Here is a 21,555-nt window from a genome sequence, read left to right on the forward strand (position 1 = left end):
TTTTAGTTGAACATTTTTGTAAAAAACATTACGCCACTGGTATTGGTGAAAAAGAACACAGAAACAAGTCTGACATTGAAATACTTTTATTGCTTTCCATCGATAGTTACAAAAAAATAGGTTTTGTCCTATACCTTGTCATTGCAGTACCTTAATAACTACTGGAGTAGGCTAGAGTGCTTAACCCACAGCAGTAGTGAGTTCATTGTAGTAGCTGGTCCTAATCAACACATTGGATGTACGGTGCACACCAGTCAATTGTACTGCAAGATCATGTGTTGTACATGTTGTGATGCCTTCCTACCAAGCACACCAATATTACAGATCAAACATCAAATGAACATTTGCAATGAGTCAAAACATTGAGGGGAAAAAAAGTATTCAACAAAATTCACGTTAATGTACAGAAATGTTGTTCACCTGTGATTTTAAAGTTAGAATAATTTGGTGAACATTGACAGTGCATTTAAAAACGATCAATAGAATGACGATTTGTGAAGGGCTTGGGTTTTGTCTGTGACATGAAAACAGTGTCTTGACAGTAAAACTACAGATTATAAATAATGCTGATATTGGTTATATATATATATATATATATACATATATATATATACACATACACATATATATATACACATACACATATATATATATATATACATATATACATACACACACATATATATATACATATATCGTTTTGTTGTTGGTCTGGTAGATGATGCACGATCTACCAAACCAATGTTTTTACATGTGACTTTCACAAAGACATTAAGATCAAGACGGTCATAAATGTTTGACTTCCTGTTTGAACCGGTATAAACAGCAGGTAGGAACTCCCAAAAGTAGGGTAGTCTTTGGCGTTTGGATGCCATTATGCGATTACAGTACCTGAACATCAACAATATACATTTATGGTAAAAGTTCAAGCCACAGTGCTGCCTTCACAAGGCACATAAGCTTGTCTCATACCGTAGTTAGCAACACACTGAAATGCCCATTAAAACAATGACGATTTGACAAACTCAAACCTTTGCTTGACACGTAACTCTCAATCCACACATAGCATGGTACTGAACACTGTTGATTATTGCTGCCACAGAACCACGCTAAGCTGATGAGAACTATATATTTCATAGAATACAAAGATACATTTCTGGAGTAAAATAGAAGTATTCTGCATAAAAAGACTTTCTTAATACTGTAATAACTGAATTACGCGAAGTACAGGTGCAACAGAATTGGTTTGAAGCGGTTCTGAAAGTGACCCCAGTTCACTGACACTTGAAACAATTCCAAACAAGTCTAACTTTTTTACTTTTGTATTTTAGCAAAATAATTGTGATCCCTACAATTAAATAAAACGAATATACACTATTTGAGACAGGCTTGAATGTCAACACTGGACCACAGCGACACACCAGGCAGGTTCCCAGGTTATTTTCAGACATCAGACACTGTCAAACACAACACAAGCCTGTGTAGGTCTCTAGTTCATACAAACTGGCAAAAAAGCTAAAGTGCTATGGGGACGACCTGACCGGAACTGGATGACCTCGCTGACGGCTCTCTATACCAAACAAACGTATTCAGTTCCATCGAAAGAGTCACATTTAGTTTAAAACACGTATCCTCGGCTAAAACGTCTTGACGCGAGCAGCAATTTTGACGCTGACATTTTCAAACGAACAGCCAGCAGAGGGAGACAAAGTGATTAGGGAGCGGTGAAAAGATTTGGCTCAACCGATCTTTCTACCGCAGACCATGTTTGGCCACCTTACACTCGACTGAGATTATGGGTTAGGCATATGTGTACATTCTGTTGGTTTGTGGCAGTCTAGTGAACCAGGCTTCTGACATACAGCAAAATCAGTTGGCACTGATAAAAGTGACAATCCACTTGAATGGCTTCGATAAAGTGTGCTTCTGCAGCTGGTTTGAAGTGTCTTCATCTGAATATTAAAATGGTTGGGGGGGAGATCCAGTGAACACGTCTGAATCTAATGAGTCAAATAAAACAAGAAACAACATGAAATCTCCTAAAAAATCACAAATATATTGCTTTGAACTGAAACTGAAATGTACACCTTTTCAAAATAAATATCTGTTTAAGCGTCCGTAACGATCGGCAGATCCTCATTAGAGTGGCCCCTTATTTTGGCATCTGTGGTTGAAGATGAGAAGATGACTCCTGACATGGGGGTTTGAAGCACCCGAAATGGGGGATTTGGGTGGGCAGTGCAGTCCAATCACAGGCCAGGGATTTCTCAGAATGCAACAGTGGGTTACTAGAGGTCAGAGCTCAGCCATTGTCTCCAACAGAGACCCTACCTACCCCCTGACGAGCTGCCCAGCTCCAGATCTAGCTAGCCAACTGTTGCTCTCTGGGGTAATATGGAGGGGTGGGAGGGAGGGATGGGGGCAGAGAGAAAGGTATCGTCTTCCTCCTTCACAAGAAGGTCTCTATGGCCGTGTTGCAGCCTCCTTCTGCTTCTGGGTCCAGGTCCACCCTAACACACGCCACCTTCTCCTCGCTGATGAAGGCAGGGGAGGAGACCAGGAGAAAGGGAGAGAAAAAAAGAGGGAGAAAAAAGAAGAAGAGAGGCATATGGAAGTTAAATAGTGTCAAGGTGTGACATTTTCTTCTTTTTTTTTGTGTGTTTGTGTGTGTGTGAAGGGGCTTAGAATGTGTCTGCAGGGGTGTTATGATGAAGCTAAAGTTAAACTCCATTCCCATGCTTTGGGACCACAGCTCTGATAGGGCCGAGGGCTGCTGACTGGAGCGCACAGGTGCGAACGCTGCTCCAGCACCCTGGGCTCAGACGTGCCAGCGTGGTTAGAAAGCAGCGAACAGCCTCAACACTTGCCAGGTGAACCCACAACAGCAGACTGAAGACTGGCCCAAATAGCAGCATGTCACCGCATCACCGTCTGCGTATGTGAAGGCACAGTGGAATACGGTTTCTCCTTCATGTTATGTTTGGGAGACTCTCTAGACCGGGTCTGTGTGATGGGAGGTCAGAAGACTACTCCTTCACAACCCCTAGGAGGATCGTCATGGCTACCTGTTGCTACGCTGGGCAGGTTGGGTACAGTGTGGCTCGTCATGGCTACCTGTTGCTACGCTGGGCAGGTTGGGTACACGAAAGGGTCATCATAGCTACCTGTTGCTACGCTGGGTAGGTTGGGTCGTCATAGCTACCTGTTGCTACGCTGGGCAGGTTGGGTCGTCATAGCTATCTGTTGCTACACCGAGCAGGTTTGGTCGTCATAGCTACCTGTTGCTACGCTGGGCAGGTTGGGTCGTCATAGCTACCTGTTGCTACGCTGGGCAGGTTGGGTCATCATAGCTACCTGTTGCTACACTGGGCAGGTTGGGTCATCATAGCTACCTGTTGCTACGTTGGGCAGGTTGGGTGTAGTCGCTGCCAGAAACTGTTGTTCTCCACGCAACACTTTTGGCCATCTCATCAGAGATGTTAACTTTGGGAGGTTCACAACTGCATGCACATGGAGACACACACACACAGACAGACACACACACACACGTGTCAGTGTGTGAGGTGAAGTCAGGACAGGCTGCAACACACACATTTCCAGGTAAACGAACAGACTGAAGACAACAGGCACTATTTCTGCCAGGCGCTAATCAGCAGTGACTGCGATCAGCAGTGACTTGCGATCAGGCGCTGCAGGACCCGCACTGCTGCACCCGGAGGCAGGTCTCTCCACAACCCTGCCAGGAGCCCACGCCAGATCACCGCAGGTTAGTGATAACAAACACTGCCATTTTAGAGCCTTTACACCGTTCGCAAGCAGTGTTACATGTCATCCAAATATTTGATCCAGGACCATTTTTTCCCCTTCCACATAACACAGCACGCAGGGTGATGTGTGGGATGTAAAATGGTCGATTCTTGAAAGCCGAGTTACGCTTCAGCTTGGGCCATGCGTTGGCTGCGGTTATCTAGAGCTCGTTAAGGAGGGAGAGGAGGGGGAGAAGAGGGGAGAGGGGAGGGGGGAGAGGAGGAGGGAGGGGAGGAGGGGAGAGGAGGGGGAGAGGAGGAGGGAGGGGAGGGGAGGAGGGAGGGGAGGGGGGAGAGGAGGAGGGAGGGGAGGGGGGAGAGGAGGGGGGAGAGGAGGAGGGAGGGGAGAGAGAAGGGCCTACGTCAGACACCCACTCCTGCCAGCTCTTCGTCCTCAGGGTAGGTGTGAGCCACTATTCTGTACGATCTGTCCAAGATAAACACGTTAGCTAAACCACAGCTAGCGTGATCTGTACCTCCACAAACATCGACAACACACCACTGACCAGGAGGTAGAATGAGTTGTAGTAGAGAAACTTCTACAGAAACCAGAGTAACACTTCTACAGCAAACAGACACTATTGTTGTTTACAGTAAAGTACCTAACAGTGATCTTTACCATAAAGACATGTGTGACTCCAAACTCCACAGGTGTGTGTGTGACTTCCTGTCTTCTCTACAGGTGTGTGTGTGTGACTTCCTGTCTCCTCTACAGGTGTGTGTGTGACTCCAAACTCCACAGGTGTGTGTGTGACTTCCTGTCTTCTCTACAGGTGTGTGTGTGTGACTTCCTGTCTCTTCTACAGGTGTGTGTGTATGACTTCCTGTCTCCTCTACAGGTGTGTGTATGACTTCCTGTCTCCTCTACAGGTGTGTGTGTGACTTCCTGTCTCCTCTACAGGTCTGTGTGTGACTTCCTGTCTCCTCTACAGGTGTGTGTGTGTGACTTCCTGTCTCTTCTACAGGTGTGTGTGTATGACTTCCTGTCTCCTCTACAGGTGTGTGTGTGACTTCCTGTCTCCTCTACAGGTGTGTGTGTGACTTCCTGTCTCCTCTACAGGTGTGTGGGTGTGACTTCCTGTCTCCTCTACAGGTCTGTGGGCGTGGCCAGGTACAAACCTTCCTGAATGAGTCTTGACAGGGATCTTCAACAGGTTGCTCCCTTCATAATGGAGCTTCACCCCAGGCTCCGCCCCCACTCCAGGCTCCTCCCCCACACCAGACTCCGCCCCCACCGCCAGCCGGGCCACCGCCTCCTGTTGTCACCAGGAACACTCATTACATTTGATTGACATCTTTACATTTCTTTTTCTTTTTAAAGAGGCACAAAAAAGGGCATGTAGAAAGTAAGCAATTGAGATGTTATTGTTGCACATTAGTCATCCTTCTTCTTCTTCCTTTGAATAAAAGGAACGTACAATAAGAGAAAATGTGCAGTATCACAAAGGAACCACAAAATGAAATACCACAGCACAACCATAACATCTCGACTACAGAAGATTGCAAATTTCAACTAATGTTGCCATGGCTACTCGCCACAGAGGCCAAAGAAGCCAGTATGCCGTTAACAGCAGAGACAGCCTGTTGGCCTTGCTGCGTTCCAACTAAGATACTGCTGGTGAAATAATGTCACACTCCTATCCAAAGGCCTTGATTCACAGGGGGATTTGAACCTGTGACTTCTTGAACTGCAGTTAGTCGCTCTCCCCCTCACCGTGCTCTACCCTCCCCATACAGCAAGGTGGCGCTGTGATCTCATTACCAGTTTCTCTCTCGCCTTCTTCTTCTTGTCGTCTTCTTTCTTCTTCTTGCTTTCAGGCATCAGGTCGTCCAGCCAGCTCAGCTCCCTCTTGGTGAAGAAGAAGTCGAGAAGTTTCCGGATGAAGACCAGAGCCAGCACCTTCAGCAGAGCACAGAGTCTCGTCAGGACAAGCAGGGAAACAAACCCAAAGATGGAAGCAACAAGGCATGCGAAGCGGCTAGGGTTTCAATCTATTTTTAGTGTTTCTAAGTATTTGAGTGTTTTCTGAGTGTGTGTGTTTTTGAGTGTATGCGTTTCTGAGTGTGTGTGTTTCTGAGTGTGTGAGTGTTTCTAATATGTGTGTGTGTTTCTGAGTGTGTTTGTGTTTCTGAATATGTGTGTGTGTGTGTTTCTGAGTGTTTCACCATCATAGGGAAGACCACGGCAGCAGACGAGGCCTTGATGACCCAGAGCAGCACCAGGCAGGTGAGCTGGACCAGGGTGAACACGTGGACTTTCCACAGGGGCACGTAGCGCAGGTAGATGAGGTCGGGCTGGTGCTTGGCCGGCATGCAGAACAGCTTGATCCGGTCGAATAACTGGAGGAGGCGGAAGGAGAGGGAGAGAGGGAACCCATGGAAAGGTGACGGAAGAGAGAGATTGATTGAAGGAAGGAGGGAGAAGTGAGGATCACGATCTGTGGCTGTACCTAGTCGGACTAGAATCTAATCTCACCTGGATGCCTTTGAGAGATGACACTCCCATGTAGAGAAAGACGCCGTACAGGACTGGCATGGGGATGAACTGAGAGGGAGAGAGAAAGCTACTATAAATATATCTTGTATGCACAGTTTATAGCACTACATGAAAACATCACTTCACTAAAAGTATCACTGTCGTACAACGTAAGAAGTCACTATTGAACGGAGGTTCGGTAAACAGGCCTTGTGTAAACAGGCCTCCCAATGACCTCTGACCTTGAGTGCGGAGGTCATGAACACGGAGCAGCCCATGAGCAGGAAGATCATGAACCCTGTGAAGCGCTGCTCCAGGATGCCCAGGAACTTGGGCTGCTCCCCGGGAGCGGAGCAGCCTGACTCCAGCTTCAGGCTGTTGACGTGGGAGATGGAGAGGACGGTGGCGGCTACAAACCAGGGCAGGCCCATGATGGAGCAGACCCCCAGCATCACTGCCACCACCAGCAGGTCCAGGTGGTAGCCACAGCCCTTCTGTACCACGGACAGAAACAAACGGCACTGAGCACAGCTGCTTTTCCAAACTGTTATTCCCAACTTTTTTTATCCAACATTTCTTTAGATTTTTTTTTTTTTTTTTGGGGGGGGGGGGGGGGGGTTAAAAAAAATAAAGTAAAACATCACCAAAACTTGTTCTACCCTTTGAACACAACACTCACATATCTAGTTTTGACTAAATGATTAAATGTAGTTTTTTTTAAAGTTTTTTTTTATTGTACTTTTTGTTGTTGTTGTGTTTTGAGACCTTTCCCTGCCCCAGACCTGACCTTCAGCTTGTGCTCCTTCCTGTTGACGATGACGGCGGTGATCTGCTGATCCATGAAGATGAGGATGGTGCAGAGCAGCGCGGGCAGCGCCGCTACCAGCACTGTCCACCAGGGGTTTCCCCCCAGCGGGTCGATCAGCCATCCGCGGTGCTTAGAGGTGGGCTGGAGGGAGAACCATGAGACCCTTCATTTAACACCATCACTTTATATACCTGGATTGGCTCCGAAGATTATATGACTGTTAAAATGTATAGAAGCTGCGACTTCTTGATATGCTTGATTGCTACCTCTAAGCTATACCCATGAAACAATAATAATACAAATATCAACATTAAAACTGAAAATCATGCATTCCCCGGTAGCTGGGTTTGAATCTGGGTCCTTTACTGCATGTCTTCCCCCCCTCTCTCCTTCTCCCTCCCTCCCTCTACCTCCCCCTCCCTCCCCCCCTGAGAATTAAAACAATACCTCAAAGCGGTCGGGGACGTGGAGCTTGGGAGAGGGGATGCCCATCAGGTAGTCCACCAGCACCATGATCATGATGGTCAGGAACACGGCAAAGTCACTGATGGTGGAGCGGACCTGCATCACCACACCCACCCAATTAGAGTCAGGCAAGAAGACCCAGTAGTCAGTTAGTTAATCCCGTTAACACACACACACACACACACACTCTCATGCACACACACTTCCACAGGTACAGGTACAGGAGGGGCTTGCGGGCGAACGCCACACCTTGGTGGGAAAGTAGCTCTCGGTCTTGAACTGCTTGAGGAAGGAGGAGAGGAGGAAGGTGGTGAAGAACAGGATGATGGACCAGAACAGCACGTCAGGAATGTAGGGACCATGGTGGCCACAGGCAGGGCCCACAAACTCCCCGTGGAGCAAGTTACACATCTGAGAGAGAGAGGGAGGGGGAGAGAGAGAGAGGGGGAGAGAGAGAGAGGGGGAGAGAGAGAGAGAGAGAGGGAGGGGGAGAGAGAGAGAGGGAGGGGGAGAGAGAGAGAGGGGGAGAGAGAGGAGGAGAGATACAGACAGGGGGATAGAGATTGATAGACAGAGCTGTGGTCAGAGCACATTGTGTGCGTGTGCGTGCGTGTGTATGGGTGTGTGTATGCATGTGTGTGTGTGTATGGGTGTGTGCGTATAGGTGTGTGTGTGTGTGTGTGTATGAGTGTGTGTATGCATGTGTGTGTGTGTCTCACCGACACATTGAGGCTGCTCCAGGAGATGGAGTTCTGTGTGTGTCCTGTCTGGTTCCACGACTGCAGTGCCTGCTCTGACGCATTGGTGGGTGGGGCACACTGACACCTGCAACACACACACACACAATCACAGACATCTGTCAGAGACCACACACACACACTCCACATACCACACACCACACACTCCACACCACAACGACAAACACAACCCACGACAGACGCATTCGAGTCCCTATCAGATCCTGAAACACAACCGCCCCTTAAAACTACATTTCCCAGCATCCTTTCTGCTCCCTGACCAGGAACCCACGAGTAGATGGTGAGGTTGTCCAGGCTGTTGTGCGTGTTGACGGGGTAGTGCTCCCCCAGGTGCACCAGCTTCTCCAGCGCCTCGTAGATGAAGATGAGGCAGATGAGCGAGGCGAAGGCCTCCTCCGTGAAGCGCGTGATGTAGCACACCAGAGAGCTGGCGTCCGTGGCGACCAGGACCAGGCACAGGAAGGCTGTCCACAGGCCGATGCAGGTCCTCAGAGACAGGTAGGACAGGCCGTATTCACTGGGGGTGGGGGGGGGAGACACAGGGTTGACAGCAGGGTTAGGGTCAGGGTCAGTGTTGGGTCAGGGTTGGGTTAGGGTCAGTGTTGGGTCAGGGTCAGGGTTGGGTTAGGGTCAGTGTTGGGTCAGGGTCAGGGTTGGGTCAGGGTCAGTGTTGGGTCAGGGTTGGGTCAGGGTTGGGTTAGGGTCAGGGTTGGGTTAGGGTCAGGGTTGGGTCAGGGTTGGGTCAGGGTCAGGGTTGGGTTAGGGTCAGTGTTGGGTCAGGGTCAGTGTTGGGTTAGGGTCAGTGTTGGGTCAGGGTCAGTGTTGGGTCAGGGTCAGTGTTGGGTCAGGGTCAGGGTTGGGTTAGTGTCGGGTTAGGTCAGTCTCGGGTTAGGGTCAGTGTCTGGTTAGGGTCAGTGTCGGGTTAGGGTCAGGTTAGGTTCAGTGTTGGCAGCAGGACTCACCTGCAGAACTTGAAGAGGATCTTCTCAAAGACCAGGACGGGTCCAGTGCTGCCCAGGATTGTGAGGGGCTGGCCCGCAAACAGAGAGAACGCCACCCCCGTCAGAGACGCCCCGAACAAGGACTCGATGGCACTCTGGAACGAGAGAGGAGAGAAGGAGGGGGAGGAGAAGGGGTGGGGCAGGAGGAGGGGTGTGGGGGGGAGAGAGACAGAGAGAAAGAGGCTAAACCATACAGACAGGGAGAAAGAGATAAACAGACTGAGACAGAGAGAGACAGAGACAAAGAGAGAGACACAGATACTGAGAGACAGAGAGACACAAAGAGAGACACAGAGAGAGCGAGACAAAGACAGAGAGAGAGAGAGACAGAAAGAGAGACACACAGAGACAGAGACAACGAGAGAGACAGATAGAGACAGAGACAAAGAGAGAGACCCAGAGAGAGACAGAGAGAGAGAGAGAGACAGAGAGAGACAGAGAGAGACAGAGAGAGAGACAGAGAGAGAGAGAGACAAAGAGAGAGACAAAGAGAGAGACACACAGAGAGAGACACACAGAGAGAGACACACACAGAGAGAGAGAGAGAGAGAGAAAGAGAGACAAAGAGAGAGAGAGAGAGAGAGAGAGAGACAGAGAGAGACAGAGAGAGAGACAGAGAGAGAGAGACAAAGAGAGAGACAAAGAGAGAGACACACAGAGAGAGACACACAGAGAGAGAGGGTGAGCCAGACTCACTATGTTTCCCTTGGTGGCCTCCCCCAGCAGCCCTCCGAAGGTGATGACAGGGGACATGCAGGCGCAGTAGAGGAACAGCACGGAGGCCAGACACTGCAGGCTGAAGGCATCACGGAGGTCGCTCCAGTAGAACGGAGCCTTGCGCTTCACATCCCGAACCAGCCCTCCGAAGATCCTGAGATAAACCAGTTAGCATCCAGCGAGTTTAATGCTGGTCGTGTCTTCATTTAACAGATGGTTTTATCCAGGGGGGGGGGGGGGGGGATTTGAACATGCAAACCCCATGATCTGCGGTTCAATGCTCTACCCCTGAGCTGTACTCGTCTATAGTGTTTACGATGACTGACCAAAACCAAGCCTGGTTCTGAAGTTTGAAGTTCTGGTTTTAAGTGCTACTCTAGCTGTTGGAAGCCTGCGTTCCGGTGCCTAACATCGACAGGTGCTGAGGACTAATCTGATCTGAGGGTGGTGGTGGACCCAGTAGCAACATGTTCTGTGTTGTTCACTGACCCAGATACCAAGTAAAATCTTTGTCACCTGGGGTCTGTACCTCACACAAGCACACACTACAGACACACACACTGCAGACACACTCACTGCAGACACACACACTACAGACACACACACTGCAGACACACACACTGCAGACACACACACTGCAGACACACACACACTACAGACACACACACTGCAGACACACACACTACAGACACACACACTGCAGACACACACACTGCAGACACACACACACACTGCAGACACACACACTACAGACACACACACTACAGACACACACACTACAGACACACACTGCAGACACACACACTGCAGACACACACACACTACAGACACACACACTACAGACACACACACTGCAGACACACACACACTGCAGACACACACACTACAGACACACACACACTGCAGACACACACACACTGCAGACACACACACTGCAGACACACACACACTGCAGACACACACACTACAGACACACACACACTACAGACACACACACACTACAGACACACACAGGGCACAGACTGATCTTTGCAGTCAGTGTCAGCTGTCTGTCTCTCCTTTTTATTCTGTCTCTTTCTCTCCTCTGTTTCCTGCTTTTCTTCATGTTTCCCTCTGTGAAAATCACTCTGCTAGACTTCCTCTTCTCACACTTTCTCCTTTGCACTCCCTCACTCCCCCTCTCTCTTTCTCCCCTTCTCTCTGTCTCTTCCCCCCCCTCTCTCCCCCCTCTCTCTCTGCCAGCGTGCTGCTTTTTATAGCGGCAGCAGAAACGAGAGTGGGTCTACAGTGGTAAATAATGCAGCATGTGTGTGTGTGTGTGTGTGATCCTTTTCAATACTGAGTTTAATAACAGCATCTCTTCTGTCCAGTTTGACACTTCGCGTTTCTGTATTTTATTCAGAGAGAGGGGGAGGAGGAGGAGAGAGGGGAAGGAGGAGGAGAGAGGGGGAGGAGGAGGAGAGAGAGGGGGAGGAGGAGAGAGGGGGAGGAGGAGGAGAAAGGGGGAGGAGGAGCAGAGAGGGGGAGGAGAGAGAGGGGAAGGAGAGAGGGGGAGGAGGAGGAGAGAGGGGGAGGAGGAGGAGAGAGGGGGAGGAGGAGGGGAGAGGGGGAGGAGAGAGAGGAAGGAGAGAGAGGGGGAGGAGGAGGAGAGAGGGGGAGGAGAGAGAGGGGGAGGAGGAGGAGAGAGGGGGAGGAGGAGAGAGGGGGAGGAGAGAGAGGGGGAGGAGAGAGAGGGGGAGGAGGAGGAGAGAGGGGGAGGAGGAGAGAGGGGGAGGAGGAGAGAGGGGGAGGAGGAGGAGAGAGGGGGAGGGAGGAGCAGAGAGGGGGAGGAGAGAGAGGGGAAGGAGGAGAGGGGGAGGAGGAGGAGAGAGGGGGAGGAGGAGAGAGGGGGGAGGAGGAGGGGAGAGGGGGAGGAGAGAGAGGAAGGAGAGAGAGGGGGAGGAGGAGGAGAGAGAGGGAGGAGGAGAGAGGGGGAGGAGGAGGAGAGAGGGGGAGGAGGAGAGAGGGGGAGGAGAGAGAGGGGGAGGAGAGAGAGGGGGAGGAGGAGGAGAGAGGGGGAGGAGGAGAGAGGGGGAGGAGGAGAGAGGGGGAGGAGGAGGAGAGAGGGGGAGGAGGAGGAGAGAGGGGGAGGAGAGAGAGGGGGAGGAGGAGGAGAGAGGGGGAGGGAGGAGGAGGAGAGAGGGGGAGGAGAGAGGGGAAGGAGGAGGAGAGGGGGAGGAGAGAGAGGGGGAGGAGGAGGAGAGAGGGGAAAGACAGAGAGGGGGAGGAGAGAGAGGGGGAGGAGGAGGAGAGAGGGGGAGGAGAGAGAGGGGGAGGAGGAGGAGAGAGGGGGAGGAGAGAGAGGGGGAGGAGGAGGGGAGAGGGGGAGGAGAGAGAGGAAGGAGAGAGAGGGGGAGGAGGAGGAGAGAGGGGAAGGAGAGAGAGGGAGAGGAGAGAGGGGGACCTACCGTCCAGTTCTCTCCAGCTCTGGTCCAGTCTCGTGTTCCTCCTCCTTCTCCTGCTCCCCGGATGGAGACAGGGAGCCGTTGGGCTGAGAAGGCCTCTTCCTCTTCATCTGGCAGGGGGAGAGAGAAGGATCTAGAAGGTTCTCACTGTGAAACCCTCTTCGTCCCTAACCCCTCTCTCGTCCCTAACCCCTCTCTCGTCCCTAACCCCTCTCTCGTCCCTAACCCCTCTCTCGTCCCTAACCCCTCTCTCGTCCCTAACCCCTCTCTCGTCCCTAACCCCTCTCTAGTCCCTAACCCCTCTCTCGTCCCTAACGCCTCTCTAGTCCCTAACTCCAAGCCCTCTCTCGTCCCTAACCCCTCTCTCGTCCCTAACCCCTCTCTCGTCCCTAACCCCTCTCTCGTCCCTAACTCTAACCCCTCTCTCGTCCCTAACCCCTCTCTCGTCCCTAACCCCTCTCTCGTCCCTAACCCCTCTCTCGTCCCTAACCCCTCTCTCGTCCCTAACCCCTCTCTCGTCCCTAACTCCAAGCCCTCTCTAGTCCGGTGATCTTGAAGCAGGATCTGAAGGTGAATCTGATCAGATGAAGAGTCTGACCTGTGAGGGGACATTCTTGGGGGGCTCGATGCGTATGGTGGGGTCCCACTCCCCTGGAGGCAACACCGTCACCTGGTCCAGGAACTCGTCGATCCCAGACAGCAGGTCTGTGCGGTCTTTAGCCTTGTAGGCCACGTCGTGGAAAATCTGCAGGAGGGCGGAAGGTGACCGGGTCGTGTGACTGGGTCATGTGACTGGGTCATGTGACCGGGTCATGTGACCGGGTCATGTGACCTGGTCATGTGACCGGGTCATGTGCATGGGCGGACGGGGAGGAGGTGAGAGTGAAGCTCACAGATGAAGCGCGGGTAGTTAAACACACACACACACCTCGTCGGTCATGAGCGTGGCCATGGAGCGGCCTATCTCATGGTACTGGGGGCCCTTTCCTGTGGGGCCCAGCAGCAGGAACAGGAACCTGGGGAGGAAGAGGAGGATGAAGAGGAGGAGGAAAAGGACAGCCTTAGAGAGGACATGCTGGTCAGGGATGAGGGAGGGAAACCACTGTGGGAGGAGGCGGGGTGTGTGTGGTGAGTGTGTGTGTGTAGAGGGCTGTGTGTAGAGGGCTGTGTGTGTTTAGAGGGCTATGTGTGTAGAGGGCTGTGTGTGTGTAGAGGGCTGTGTGCGTGTAGGGGGCTGTGTGTAGGGGGCTGTGTGTGTGTAGAGGGCTGTGTGTGTGTAGAGGGCTGTGTGTGTAGAGGGCTGTGTGTGTGTAGGGGGCTGTGTGTGTGTAGGGGGCTGTGTGTGTGTAGAGGGCTGTGTGTGTGTAGAGGGCTGTGTGTAGGGGGCTGTGTGTGTAGTGGGCTGTGTGTAGGGGGCTGTGTGTGTAGGGGGCTGTGTGTAGAGGGCTGTGTGTAGGGGGCTGTGTGTGTAGTGGGCTGTGTGTAGAGGGCTGTGTGTGTGTAGAGGGCTGTGTGTGTGTAGAGGGCTGTGTGTGTAGAGGGCTGTGTGTGTAGGGGCTGTGTGTGTAGAGGGCTGTATGTGTGTAGAGGGCTGTGTGTGTAGAGGGCTGTGTGTAGAGGGCTGTGTGTGTAGGGGGCTGTGTGTGTAGAGGGGTGTGTGTAGGGGGCTGTGTGTGTGTAGGGGGCTGTGTGTGTGTAGAGGGCTGTGTGTGTGTAGGGGGCTGTGTGTGTGTAGGGGGCTGTGTGTGTGTATAGGGCTGTGTGTGTGTAGAGGGCTGTGTGTGTAGAGGGCTGTGTGTGTTTAGGAGGCTGTGTGTGTAGAGGGCTGTGTGTAGAGGGCTGTGTGTAGAGGGATGTGTGTGTGTAGAGGGCTGTGTGTGTGTAGAGGGCTGTGTGTGTGTAGGAGGCTGTGTGTGTAGAGGGCTGTGTGTGTGTGTAGAGGGCTGTGTGTGTGTAGAGGGCTGTGTGTGTGTAGAGGGCTGTGTGTAGGGGGCTGTGTGTGTGTAGGAGGCTGTGTGTGTAGAGGGCTGTGTGTGTGTAGAGGGCTGTGTGTGTGTAGAGGGCTGTGTGTGTGTAGAGGGCTGTGTGTAGAGGGCTGTGTGTGTGTAGAGGGCTGTGTGTAGAGGGATGTGTGTGTGTAGAGGGCTGTGTGTGTGTAGAGGGCTGTGTGTGTGTAGGGGGCTGTGTGTGTGTAGAGGGCTGTGTGTGTGTAGAGGGCTGTGTGTGTGTGTAGAGGGCTGTTTTCTGTGTAGAGGGCTGTGTGTGTGTAGAGGGCTGTGTGTAGGGGGCTGTGTGTGTGTAGGAGGCTGTGTGTGTAGAGGGCTGTGTGTGTGTAGAGGGCTGTGTGTGTGTGTAGAGGGCTGTGTGTGTGTAGAGGGCTGTGTGTAGAGGGCTGTGTGTGTGTAGAGGGCTGTGTGTAGTGGGCTGTGTGTGTAGAGGGCTGTGTGTGTGTAGAGGGCTGTGTGTAGAGGGATGTGTGTGTGTAGAGGGCTGTGTGTGTAGAGGGCTGTGTGTGTGTAGGGGGCTGTGTGTGTGTAGAGGGCTGTGTGTGTGTAGAGGGCTGTGTGTGTGTGTAGAGGGCTGTGTGTGTGTGTAGAGGGCTGTGTGTGTGTAGGAGGCTGTGTGTGTAGAGGGCTGTGTGTGTGTAGAGGGCTGTGTGTAGAGGGCTGTGTGTGTGTAGAGGGCTGTGTGTGTGTAGAGGGCTGTGTGTGTGTAGGGGGCTGTGTGTGTGTAGAGGGCTGTGTGTGTGTAGAGGGCTGTGTGTGTGTAGGAGGCTGTGTGTGTAGAGGGCTGTGTGTGTGTAGAGGGCTGTGTGTGTGTAGAGGGCAGTGTGTGTGTAGAGGGCAGTGTGTGTCGAGGACTGTGTGTGTCGAGGACTGTGTGTGTACCTGGTGGGCACAGGCACCTCAGTGAGGCCGGTGATGAGCACGGCGGGGGCGAGGCGTACAAAGGCGATGATGGGTCTCTCCAGGAAGTCCACCTCCCCCACCAGCACGTTGGACGCCTCGGCTCCTGGAGGAATCTTCTTCATGAAGTTCATGTCCACCTGTGACACCAGGGGGGGGGGGGGGGTCAGAACACACACCGGGGGGAACGCAGTCAGCGTGCTTCTCCTGTGACACACACACACAATACACACACACACACACAGAAGACACACCTCCACACACACACACATACCGTACACACACCTGACATGCTATTCCTGTGACAGCTGCTGCTAGATCACATGGAAGGTTGTCTAAGAAGACAGAGACAAAGAGAAAGGAGAGAGAGAGAGGAGAGGAGAAAGAGGGACAGAGAAAGAGAGCAAGGAGAGAGGGAGAGAGAAAGGAGAGAGAAAGGAGAGAGGGACAGAGAGAGAGAGAGACAGAGAGAGAGAGAGAGAGAGAGAGAGAGAGAGAGAGAGAGAGAGAGAGTGAGAGAGAGAGAGAGAGAGAGAACTGTGTGTTTTGTATTAACGGTTTGAAAGTACTGGCGGAGGCTATAAAAGCTGAAAGGAGGGAATTATGTCTCTTCCTTCTTATATAGACAGATACACACACACAAATACACACACACACACGCCCACGCACACACACATCCTATATCCTTCCTGCTGTGAGTCACTGGATGAAAGGCTGTTTCTTGGCAGAAAGATCAGTTTTTAAGGGTGGTGAGTACCAGCTGACTTTTTCCATGGATGGAGGGTGAAATGATGAGATGTTTCCATGCAGGGTGTGAGTGGGGGAGAGGTGGGTTAGGGTTACTTTCAGTCAAGCACAGTTATTCAATAAAGAAGGTTGTGCAGTTTTGAAGGCCATATCCTGGTTCTCTGGGCAAGGCTTCACAGTAACACATACACACATGCAGTGACACACACTCACACGCAGTAACACATACACACTTGCAGTGACACACACTCACACGCAGTAACACATGCACACATGCAGTAACACACGCACACAACTCAGCATGGTGATCTCCTAGTAACAGACTGACTGAACCAGACATTCTGATGGCGGTCCAGGTGACCTGGGCGTGATGTCATCGATGGCTCAGAGCGCTCCTCATGGGCCCTCGGTATGGGGGGGAGGGGTGCGGAGGTGGGGAGGAGGTCGAGGGGTGTGGAGGTGGGGGTCAATGTGGGGTGTGGAAGTGAGGTGTGGATGTGGGTAGGAGGTTTTGGGTTGGGGAGGTGGGGAGGAGGTCGAGGGGTGTGGAGGTGCGGGTGAATGTGGGGTGTGGAAGTGGGGTGTGGATATGGGCAGGAGGTTCTGGGTTGGGGAGGTGGGGAGGAGGTGGGGGTGGATGTGGGCAGGAGGTTTTGTGTTGGGGAGGTGGGGCTGAATGTGGGGTGTGGATGTGGGCAGGAGGTTGGGGAGGTGGAGGTGGGGGTGGATATGGGATGGATGTAGGAGGGTTAGCGGGTCAGTAACCAGGGTTACCTTGCTGAAGTCCACACTGCTGTTCTCTCTACTGACCCCAACTTTGGATGGCCTCCTCTCTCCTGTTCTGTTGGCTTCCAGGTGACTGGGGACAGAGTCGGCCGACACCAGGGACCCTGGGGGAGGGGAGGGGGACAGAGAGAGAGACCAGAGAGATAGGGTGACAGGGGGAGGGAGGGTGAAAGATAGACAGAGGGAGAGAGACACAGACCGAGAGAAAGGGGGGAGGGATACGGAGAGAGTGAGAGAGGGAGGGAGTAAGCAGGGTCAGTTGTACAATGGGCAGCTGTAGACAAACATGAACGTATTGCTGATTTATTCTGATTGACTTGGATCAACTTCCTTACAGACTCAACTCTGGCTCTGCAGAGAACAGTTAAACAAGGTGTGTTGCACACGTTACACACAGCATGGACTGACTGTTTGTTCCACACCTGCACAGCGACACAACACTGAGAGGATGTGGACTGATCTGGACTCTGACCCTGACTTTGATTCTCCAACAGAACTCTGATGTGGACAGTGAGGTGTCCTGCTAGCCTGCAGCAGTGTCTCATGGGTTGAAGCAACCCCCAGCCTGGCTGGAGGCTGACGGAGGGATTAGCCAACCAGAGGACGGGGAACGCTAGCACTTCAGAGGAGAGGGGGGACGGGTGGGATGGGGTGTGTGTGTGGGGGGGGGGGTGTCCATGAGATGATGATGATGTAGCACCGTCTTAAAAGTTTGACAGGAAATGACACGTACGCAAACGTCACCCACCCACGAGCTGGCGGTCAGAGCCAGCCGGTCAGAATCACAAAGAACCAACCAGTCAGAACAGGTCGGTCAAAATCAAACAGAACCGGCTGGTCCGAACCAGTCGGTCATACCCAGACAGTAACCAGCCAGTCCAACAGGGAGCAGAAGCCCCATGGTTCACATTCCCCACAAAGCCCCTGGATCAGAACAGCTCGCTTCCCCGTCGCGCCTCATTCAGAAAGATTAAGCTTGGAGAAATTCTCTCACCCACCGGGTCTTTTAATCAGTGGTGTCACACCCTCCCACATGCCACGCCCCCCCTCCCCCCTTCCCCCCCCCCCCCCTCTGGGGTGATACAGCTCCACTGAAACTCAGCTAACCCCGTCACAGAACTCCTCCGCGCTGGCAGGTGCTAAGAGGAAACAGCGGCAGCGCAGAACTCCGGGCGTCCATCTTGGGTCTGCAACTGACGTCCAGCTGCTCGTCTCCATCTACATGTCACACATGATGTAACTTCCTGCTTTGGGACCAGTTGAAGACGGTTTCCTAGAACCCCACTCGGCCCATCATATTTTTCCACCCTCTTGAAACGAGTCTGGTGTCGGGTTCTGGTGACGCACGCACGCACACGCGCTCGGTCTATAAATACGGGGCAGAGTCTGGGAAGAGAAAAAACTAAGAGTCACAGTGAGTGACACTCCCCTCCACCCCCCTCTCCCAGCCCCCCTCCACCCCCCTCTCCCAGCCCCCCCTCCAGCCCCCCTCCACCCCCCCTCTCCCAGACCTCCTCCTGGCCTATATTATATTTAGCCGTCCTGTAAACACTCACTCGACATGCAGTGGACAGAGATCCTCAGAAGGCCTGTGTGTGTGTTTGCACTCGGGCGACCAAGAAGAGGAGGAAGCTGAACAAAGGCTGGTCAAGGCTACACCAGAGCAGGGTAATACTAGGGTCAAGGCTACACCAGAGCAGGGTAATATTGGGTCAAGGCTACACCAGGGCAGGGTAATACTAGGGTCAAGGCTACACCAGAGCAGGGTAATATTGGGTCAAGGCTACACCAGGGCAGGGTAATACTAGGGTCAAGGCTACACCAGAGCAGGGTAATACTAGAGTCAAGGCTACACCAGAGCAGGGTAATACTAGGGTCAAGGCTACACCAGAGCAGGGTAATACTAGAGTCAAGGCTACACCAGGGCAGGGTAATACTAGAGTCAAGGCTACACCAGGGCAGGGTAATACTAGAGTCAAGGCTACACCAGGGCAGGGTAATACTAGAGTCAAGACTACACCAGAGCAACAGGGAAAGTGATACAGCATGATGGAGAACTGTGTACGCACACACACACACAAGCTAGGAGGAGAGGGGTGTGGGCCAAGCCAAGCCAGGTGGTGGGAAGGAGAAAGAGGATGAAGGAGTGTGTGTGTGTGTACAGTACATACAGTTTGTGTGTGTGTGTCGGTGTACAGTAGAGCCCGATCGATAAATAATTTTTAAGGACCGGTACTGATACGAATATTTGGTGATTTAAAAATCCGATATTCCGATATATCGGCCGATATATTTTTTTTATCCAGAAATGCGTAACAAAACAAACATATTTCCATAACATTAGTTATTTGTAAGTCCTCACTAAAATAATATGATAATGCAGTTTAAAAATACACTTTTTTGTTTTATTGTCACAAGAAAACAGAGGAACATCAAAATATATTAAAGTTCTGATAAATAAAATGTATAAAAATACAAATTTAAGATATTAAACTACAAGTCCTTTGAACAGGGACGTTGTACAGTGCCTTCTGGTGGACAAGCTTTGCAACGCCAAAGCTCATAAAATGATTGACAGGTGTTTTGGCAGTTTTTTAAATATTCATTAATCTGTATACATTTCTATGTGTATATATATATTTTTTTATTTTTTATTTAATTGATTTAACTTCAATATTGTCTTTACATGATATATGACTGTAAGATTATCTTATTTTTGTCCACTTTTGTTAGGTATTGGCATATATAATGCCGATACCTATAGTTTGGAAAATGCGTAATATCGGCCGATAATATCGGCCCAGTGATAAATTGGTCGGGCTCTAGTGTACAGTATGTGTTGTCCATGCCTGTGCTGGAGGAGTGGGGTGATGGGGGGGGGGAAAGGGTGGAGCAGGGAGGGTACAGCCCACCATGCCTGTACTGGAGGAGAGGGGTGGAGGGGTAGGGGGTGGAGGGGTAGGGGGTGGAGCAGGGAGGGTACATCCACCATGCCTGTACTGGAGGAGTGGGGTGGAGGGGGGGTGGAGGGGTGAAGGGGTGGAGCAGGGAGGGTACAGCCACCATGCCTGTACTGGAGGAGTGGGGTGGAGGGGTGAAGGGGTGGAGGGGTGAAGGGGTGGAGCAGGGAGGGTACAGCCACCATGTCAGTGCTAGTGCTCTCTCCTCAAGCCGTGACTCACACTGGCAGGCTACACAGATATTTGCCTTCTAGCGGCAGCAGCTGGAGCGCCGGGCTCTGGGACGCCGCCGTCCGCGTCGCTGGCTCCGCCCCCTCTCCCTCCTCCTCTGCGGCGCGGAGAGGGGCCTCGTCCTCCGGGGGTGAGACCACCACCTCTGGGATGGGCGGGGGGGGCCCGTGAGGGGGGCTGTGGGAGCGGCGGGCGGAGGGCGGGGTGCTCTGGGGGGTGGCAAAGGGGGAGTGGCTAGGGGAGGCCCCCCCGGGGGTGGTGGAGGAGGAGGGCAGGAGGTGGTGCAGGAGCATGGAGACCCGGGACTCCCGTCTCTGGGACAGGCTGGACACCGAGGAGGACGCTCCCGGCTTCTGGAGAGAGAGACGGGACGAGGACAAGCCCTCTCCTGATCCACGGAGCAGAGAAGGAGGAGGGAGGGGGGGAGAGAGAGAGGAGGGAGGGAGATAGAGGAGGGAGAGGGGAGAGGGAGAGAGAGGGAGAGAGGGGAGGGAGAGAGAGAGGGAGAAGGAGAGAGGGGAGGGAGAGAGAGGGAGGGAAAGAGGAGGGGGGGGGGGAGAGGGGAGGGAGAGAGTAGGGAGGGAAAGAGGGAGAGGGGAGGGAGAGAGAGGGAAGGAGAGAGGAGGGGAGAGAGGGAGTAGGGAGGGAGAGAGGGGGGAGGGAGAGAGAGTAGGGAGGGAGAGAGAGTAGGGAGGGAGACAGAAGGGAGGGAGGGAGGGAGGTAAAGGAGAGGAGGAGAGAGGGATGAGATGGAGAGAGGGAAAACACACAGGAGGATATTAAAGAGAGGTTCTACCAGACCCAGAGGTTTGTGTGGGTGGCAGGGACCAAAGAGGTCAGGAAAAAAAGAGAGAAACAGAGAGAGAGAAACAAAGACAGAGAGAGAAACAAAGAGAGAGAGAAACAGAGAGAGAAAGAGAGACAGAGACAGAGAGAGAGAGACTGCAGGGTGCTTGCAGGGGGGTGAGCGGGGGTGCAAGGCTGTGTGCAGGAGACGAGACAGGAGAGACGAGCGTGATTGGGTGGGGGAAAAGGAAGGGTCTGCACAGGCCAATCAGGTTGTCCCATTTACCAACAGGCCGCCAATCACACGCAGATTGGATCAGAGTGCATTCTGGGTAGAAAGGCTTGCATGAGGGTAAGGAGGACTGGAGAAGGAGTTTAGTGACAGTGCATCACACACAACCACAAACACAGAGATAGTATCTCTCCCTCTGTCAGTTTTCCACTAAACAGTGTGTTTCAGGTTCATTTACACGCAAACCAACGTCGCCAAGACAACACGGAATCCAAACGTGGAAACAAGCCAGGCCCAAATCACTGATGATGTCATCAGCTGATTTGTGTTAACCACCTTTCACTGCAAATACATACAGCAGCCTCGCAATCAATACAGACATCTCAACAGTTAGGCTTACTGTCTACAGGACCCAGGACCAGGGCCCAGGAC

At 52.3% G+C, this 21,555-nt stretch overlaps 1 protein-coding gene across 10 annotated transcripts in view; it reads right to left on the reverse strand.

Annotated features, from left to right (window-relative positions):
- Positions 1–70: 70 nt before the first annotated feature.
- Positions 71–21,555, reverse strand: part of LOC146295755 (sodium bicarbonate cotransporter 3-like) — a 42,029-nt gene continuing 20,544 nt past the window's right edge. For 4 of the 10 annotated variants that reach the window (XM_084696866.1, XM_084696867.1, XM_084696865.1 and 1 more), the window contains exons 7-26: positions 20,122–20,493; positions 16,903–17,018; positions 15,364–15,521; positions 13,404–13,491; positions 13,074–13,220; positions 12,479–12,585; positions 10,011–10,185; positions 9,276–9,409; positions 8,585–8,830; positions 8,275–8,380; positions 7,805–7,966; positions 7,538–7,651; positions 7,070–7,231; positions 6,525–6,776; positions 6,283–6,351; positions 5,973–6,146; positions 5,569–5,706; positions 4,926–5,062; positions 3,393–3,500; positions 71–2,534 (exon numbers count right to left, since the gene is read on the reverse strand). In XM_084696866.1, the coding sequence (XP_084552992.1) occupies positions 2,450–2,534; positions 3,393–3,500; positions 4,926–5,062; positions 5,569–5,706; positions 5,973–6,146; positions 6,283–6,351; positions 6,525–6,776; positions 7,070–7,231; positions 7,538–7,651; positions 7,805–7,966; positions 8,275–8,380; positions 8,585–8,830; positions 9,276–9,409; positions 10,011–10,185; positions 12,479–12,585; positions 13,074–13,220; positions 13,404–13,491; positions 15,364–15,521; positions 16,903–17,018; positions 20,122–20,493 (3,050 nt within the window). In that variant the 3' untranslated portion in view covers positions 71–2,449. Of the gene's footprint in view, positions 2,535–3,392; positions 3,501–4,181; positions 4,234–4,925; positions 5,063–5,568; positions 5,707–5,972; positions 6,147–6,282; positions 6,352–6,524; positions 6,777–7,069; positions 7,232–7,537; positions 7,652–7,804; positions 7,967–8,274; positions 8,381–8,584; positions 8,831–9,275; positions 9,410–10,010; positions 10,186–12,478; positions 12,586–13,073; positions 13,221–13,403; positions 13,492–15,363; positions 15,522–16,902; positions 17,019–20,121; positions 20,494–21,555 lie in introns of all 10 variants that reach the window. The other 6 variants (XM_084696863.1, XM_084696864.1, XM_084696869.1 and 3 more) reach the window with 6 other exon arrangements.

This window comes from Hypomesus nipponensis, chromosome 4 (assembly GCF_054491055.1).
Source record: "Hypomesus nipponensis isolate SF chromosome 4, ASM5449105v1, whole genome shotgun sequence".
In the NCBI taxonomy this organism is placed as follows: Eukaryota; Metazoa; Chordata; class Actinopteri; order Osmeriformes; family Osmeridae; genus Hypomesus; species Hypomesus nipponensis.